The sequence below is a fragment of the Vitis vinifera genome, chromosome 7 (genome assembly GCF_030704535.1).
Source record: "Vitis vinifera cultivar Pinot Noir 40024 chromosome 7, ASM3070453v1".
In the NCBI taxonomy this organism is placed as follows: Eukaryota; Viridiplantae; Streptophyta; class Magnoliopsida; order Vitales; family Vitaceae; genus Vitis; species Vitis vinifera.
This window is the reverse complement of record NC_081811.1, coordinates 11,700,459-11,707,140: the sequence shown is the minus strand read 5'-3', so window position 1 is coordinate 11,707,140 and position 6,682 is coordinate 11,700,459. Positions and strand designations below refer to the sequence as shown.

At 36.3% G+C, this 6,682-nt stretch overlaps 1 protein-coding gene across 1 annotated transcript; it reads right to left on the bottom strand.

Moving 5' to 3' along the window:
- Positions 1 to 1,037: 1,037 nt before the first annotated feature.
- On the bottom strand, positions 1,038 to 6,475 carry LOC100248225 (cytochrome b5). Its single transcript, XM_002265641.5, has 3 exons — positions 6,109 to 6,475; positions 1,865 to 1,931; positions 1,038 to 1,534 (listed from the first exon to the last, which is right to left on the bottom strand). The coding sequence occupies exons 1-3, from the start codon at positions 6,190 to 6,192 to the stop codon at positions 1,284 to 1,286; spliced, it is 402 nt and encodes a 133-aa protein (XP_002265677.1). The 5' UTR covers positions 6,193 to 6,475; the 3' UTR covers positions 1,038 to 1,283.
- Between the last annotated feature and the right edge of the window lie 207 nt (positions 6,476 to 6,682).

Genomic DNA, 6,682 nt, shown 5'->3' with positions numbered 1-6,682 from the left:
GATTCTTATCAAAATTGGGGCTTGAGAAGGAAAAAAACAAACAATAAACAAGCAAGGGATTTAAATATGGGTTTAACTTGATCAAAAGTATATTAATAATCAATATCAAACATTTGAAAATAAAGAAGATGATCCATGGATAAGGATCACCCCTTAAAGAAATTAATTTTGGAGAGGCAATAATCAAAGTCAAACCATATCAACAATATTGGGTTCCATTGTTTCAACAATGACAAATAGATAATCTCTAGAAAATAAGCACCTTCATGTAACCCTTTCAACAATGTGATACATGCACACTATTATTTAAATTTATGTGAATCATGGTCCACAATGTGAATCATCCACACTATTATTTAATTGTTTCCATTTGGATCATGGTCAGAAGATTTGACAAGAAGAAACAAATGCCAAAGACAAATAATATACAATTTCTATAAATGCCTAAAGAACTTTTACCATTTCAACTATAAGATGCTTAAAAGTAGTACACATTTTTTGGGGTGCTATCTTTCTTAAAAGCCCTTCTCCAAAAACTGTTATTGGAATCCCCTTTTTCAATAAAAGAAACAGTTTTCATCTCCAGCTGCAGCTACACATTATTATGTACTTAAACCTTGCCTAAAGCAATTATATGTTAATCAAAATAAACCCGAGACACAGCTACAGCAATCTGTAATGAACTCACTCACACTCAAGAAACAACCACTTTCCAGCTGTTTTGAATCATCTACATGAACCCTTTTTCAGGGTCACAAATAAAGTCAAGCTCATGTGAGCTAGACAACAAATCAAGCTTGGGGCTATTGTTTCAAACTACACCATCTAATAACTAATATACCATGTGATTTCAATAACAGAAGCAAACAAGCAAAACATAAGGGGTAAGCCCAAAAAGAAACAGTGATCTCACAAGCAAACCCCCAAGCATAAGCAGCTGTTAATTACTTATGTGGCTGCATGCCATTTCTTGATTAATTGTCATAGGTCTAAGGTCCTTGTGATGAAGGCAAATCAAATCACCAAGAAGCACCAACTTATAATAAGGAAGTTCTTTTATCAATGGCATATTGAGGATGAAGAAAGGTAATTCAGATCTCACAATGAAAAAAATATTGGCAAGGGAACAAGCGCATACTCGTTACCAGAGACAAGTCAAATGTCCTAACACCCCTTGATATGTAACAGTTCCAGATGAAAAGAAATAACAAGAGGTCATTGTTCACTAACATAATAAACCTTATTGTTGATCTCTTCTCCATCTCAGCATGAGCTCTCAATCCTTAAGCTGATTTGGTATAGAAGCGGATGCCAACAGCCACTCCCAAGATTATCAAGGGAACTAGGAATTGGAGAAGTTTGATAACAAACTCTGATGTCTTGTCCTGGTTGTAGTGGGGTTGCTTGGGTGGAGTGTAGTTGACCTTGCTGGGAATGGTTGCAGTATCAATATCACCAACATGGAACTCGTCCATCATCGCTCTTGCACTACTGCTGTGGCCAACATCCTCAAAATCATCTGTCGCATCCTTCCCTGCAAACCATATATCACATAAGGCACATCAATAAAACAGGGTTGCCAATTCATATTATTTGCAGGTCCAAAAGTGATGGACACAGTCAATACTTGTGATGGTTCTGGGTCTACTAAATATTGAAAATATCAGAAGTGTTTCTTTTTTCCCAGTTTTGAATTGCAAGGTATCAGGCACTGCCTATGGATTAACATTTGAGGTGAGGTGTTGTATGGGATCTACAATTTCATTTCCAGTCACAAACTTGATCAAATCTGAACCCAACCCAACCATTTTATTATAAACAAGAAGTTTTATGAGAAAACATTGAAGCTTGTATTATATTATACCTGTAGCTGACAACAAAACGTCATCACCACCAGGATGGTCCTCCAGGAACTTTGTCACATCATATACCTGTTCCGACACATTAAGACACAGATTTTGTCATTATTGAAAATGAAAAAGACAACATGCAGCCAAACTTTTAACATGGTAAACACAGGTAGCACAATTGAACCTCCTAACTTCCAAGTTAATCACCCTCCATATTTGGGTTGGCAGACCTTCAGAGTACAGGACCTTGTGGGTGCTTCAACATAGCTCAAAACCGTTCTCATAAACTCTGAACATTTGATATCAAATACAACATCCAAGATCTAAAAAAGATGAGGTACAGTTAACTGGTTCAGAACTCCTCATGCAGAGGAGACAAAGTGATCCCCATTTTAACATTTACCTTGAAGTTGACAAAAGGTTAAAAAAAGTCCTACCCTGAAAACATCATCACTACTTGGACTAACAGTCTCATCCGTCATATCAAAGTGATAGTGTCAATCGTACAAGTAATTATTGCCTATTTTTTCAATAAGATGCATATTGAACTATATCGTAGAGAGGGAATCTTAGAAATTGTGAAAGTAAAATAAGTAGCCATTACATTATTATTAGATCATTTACTGCACTTCTAGAAAGAAAATAAATACGATGACCTATAGGTTCTGAACTATGAGACTGCATACAAGAATTGGAAATAGGGAATAAGAAAAAAAAAATGGTAGCAGAACTCATAAAAAAGGTCATGGTATCTAGAATAGTATAGAAGTTAAACCCGAACTTCCAAAAGTCTTGAGTAAAGGGGTTGCTTACCTCTCATTTGCTATCCATCCCTGACCTATATTCCTCTATGTTGAGGACCCGCCAGGATAGCCTAGTTGGTTAAGGCGAACATTGGGAAGTGTCATTCCAGTAAGTGACACATAGTCTTGGGTTTGAATCCTACCACTGATGATATCCTGAATTTACTCGGTACCGGTAGTTGCAGGGTGGTCAGCACCCCGAGGTTTGGGCCTCTCCATGGAGAGCCCTAAAGGCTTGGCCATGGAAGGTTCCTCGGTTATCAAAAAAAAATATATATATATTCCTCTATGCCAAGGTGACTAGCACATCTTCCAAAAGTCTAGAATAAAGGGGCTGCCTACCTCTCATTTTCTATCCATCCCTGACCTATATTCCTCTATGTTGAGGACCCGCTAGGGTAGCCCAGTTGATCAAGGCGAATATTGGGAAATGTGATCCCAATAAGTGACACAGTCTTAGGTTCGAATCCTACCACTAATGATATCCCGAATTTACTCGGTATTGGTTGTTGCAGGGCGGTCAACACCCCGAGGTTTGGCCTCCATGGAGAGTCCTAAGGGCTTGGCCATGGAAGGTTCCTCGATTATACAAAAAAAAAAAATATTCCTCTATGTCAAGGTGACTAGCACCTCTTCCTGGGCTCATCCCTCTACTAAAAAGCCATAGGAAGAGCGATAGGTAATAAAGACTCGTGTTAGGGCATAGTTTTTAAAGGCATAAGGTGCACCTAAGACACAAAAGTCCTATAGCTTAGGTGCAATACAAGGCGTGCACCTGAGTGACATGAAACCTGACTTAGGATGCACATCAATTTTATGAAATATCATCCAAAATCTAATCCAATCAATAAAAAATTTAACATTTCAAACATTCAACAAAAAAAGTGAGGAAATTATATAAATTTAATATACAATTATAAATTTAAAAAATAAACGTGTTTAAAAAGGAAAAGTAGACAAGGAATGCCTTTTCAATAAGAGGCATGTCTTGACAAGCAAGGCATTATAACTAGGGAGCGGTTGCGCCTTGGGCTTAGGCACGCTCAAAATATGCCTTTTAAAACTATGCAAAGAGGCCAGGCTAGTCTCCTTAAAGCATTGAACTCCTTCCTTGTTTGTGTGCCCCCTCTATCCAAGTAGGGATGAGAAGTGGATTAAAGCATCAGCTAGGAGGCCATTAGAAAACTTGGAGCCACTACCAAGAATGTTGGAATGGGATTATTTACAAGATTTCATAGACTGCACTATTAAATTTTTACAATCATTTTTCTTGATGACTGTCATTTCCTCGTCACCTCTGCTATTAGGCTGGCTATGAATGTCAAATTTTAAAACAAATCATAACAAGGCAATTCAGTTTTTATGGGACGGCCAAAAGCACCCTTAAGATGTACTTCAACTTAGTGAGCTTGAGAGATAGGAAACACTAGAACAATCATCAAAACAACTAATTCAAATAATTCAGTTTGTCTCTAGAACTTGACTCATTTAACAAAGAGCAATATAACATGCAGATCATAATTAAATCCAAAGTACATGATTCCAGAAACTACCTAATCAGCAGCACAATAAGATTTTTGGGACCAGCCTTAACTAGAACATCAAGCAGGCAGGCCTGTTTTTAAACACTTTTGAATTCTAGGTTGCAAGCCCTTTATGAGAAGAATCCTATAATTTATTAATAACCTAATGATTTATAATTTGAATCATGTCCTACCAAAAATGCAATTTTAATTGGAACTAGCTGTCCAGGGTCCAAGTAAAATTATGGATAATCTAATCTAACCAATTTTAATTTAATGTCTGTAGCAATGATGAGAATAACGATAATCCAAGTAAAATGTTTGTTCCAATGAAGAGAAAAATGGGAAGCCAACTAGATTATTTTATCTAATAGTTCCCATCCCCTAAAAACTAGCATTTTTTCCTTAGTCAATAACAATTAATGGTTTATCATAAGAATTTGAATAGCATTTTCGCCTAATTAATGGTTTTTCGTGCTACTATTTAATTTAAAAAATTGAATGGAGATATCAAATAATTATTTTACTAACACCATGCCAAACACTATTTCTAACTAGGTTCTTCCAATTCTACTGCAAAAGCTATCCTCTAGCTTTTTAATGAGCATCCGATGGAATGGTAAGGAGTTTTTTATAGCCTAAAAAAACATTTTGGCAAGCAATGGCATATTAAGAAGTCATATAAACATAAATACAACATTTCATCAAATTTTTCCCATACCGATTAAATTGAAGAGACATTTCACCCTAATATTCTAATATCCCAAGCACCAATATCAGAAATAACAATACCCATCTAGATTGAAAATGGTTTTCACAATAAATAAATAGATCCATCCTCATCGGTCTAATAATATGTGAAAAATGCAAAGGACAAAACTAGATAATTCTCATTTGCAAATTGCCTAATGGTTTTACAAGATTCTATATTCATTATTTCCACAATTGGGAGATTCCCGACGGTTAAGAGTCCCCAAACTTTGATGAAATCCGAATTCTGGGAAAGGGTCTTTAAGCACCATAGTCAATGTTTAACAAGATTCTACATTTCATAATTTCCCACTGATGAGGTCCTTATGAATCCCAATAGTCAAAGGTTTGGCAATTTTTTTATCTGAAGCAAAGACTTCCTGACTGAGTCTTTAAGAAGGAGATCCAATGGTTGGACAAGATTCCATATTTCATATTTCATATTTCCCACTATCAGGAACCTTGCATCTGAAATGCAGATTCATGATTTGTGTTTTTGAGCACCATGATTGGGCCTGCATTGTATCTTAAGTAATGCAAGGTCTACCAACAGTCCTAACTTAGAGAATTTCAATCTCACAAAAGGAAAAAATAAAATATTAATTGCCTTTCAAGACTTGCAATGGACCAAAAAACAAAAGAAAAGGCACTTTGAAAAAGTGATACAGTGCAAAAGATCAACGAGATAAAATCAATATCAGCATCTTTCCTTTCCACCATATAGAGTTTGGACCAACCAACTATAGGGACCTGATCTTATACAAGCAAAGAACAAAATGTTTACACAGATCTGAGTACTAAGATTCAAGATTTTCCCATTTTAAACTAATCAAAATCCTGAGTCCCACCACATACACAAACATTAAAACTGAGAGAAAGGGAAGATCAAAGTTCATCAGAATATACTGAATGAAAAAGAAACCACAATTACACACTAATCAAACAAAAAACACCCATGAAAACAAAAACCCAGAAATCCAATTAAAAAAAAAAAAAAAAACAACCCAACATCAGGCCAACAAAAGAAATATTCAGAAGAACATTCCCTGGACCATCCAAAGATCTCAAGACCAACAACAAGAGAACCAAACCCAGATCCAATCTGTTCCAAAATCATCCAACCTTATGGGGTTTAACCAAATCCAAAAAACAAAACCACTAGATTCAGACAAGAAAATATACCTTCCCATCGATGATAAGCCAACAGTCCTTGGGGGTGTTGTGCTCAGAGACCTCAGCCAAAGTATAGACCTTCCCTTCACCCATTACTGGCAATGAGAGTGAAAGATGAAAAGAAAGGGGTAGGATGCTGGTGTTATGACTATAGGATGAAAGAATAGGGGAGAGTTTGAAGGTGAAGAGGGCGAAATGAGGAGTGTGGTGGGGGGGTGTTGGGTTGGTAGGTCAAGTGGGATATTTAATTGGTCGAGGGGTTTGGTGAGGAGGAGTTGGCTTGTCACCCACCACACCCCACGTCACATGCACCTCATCTCTCCCTTATTTCTTTCCTTTTGACCCATAGTTTTGTTTATTCCTACTTGGCCTCCCCTCCTCAAATCTTACAACATTAATACCATGGGTGCATCTTGTTTTTGAAAGTAATCTTGTTAAAATATTTTTTAAATGGATAATATAGTTCATCCACTCCATCTTTCTAATTTTGACATTGGTATACTTAATTTGATTGTTATCATGGACATGTATAAAATATCGTATTTTCACACACATATCTAAAAATACTTATAAAATAAAATTT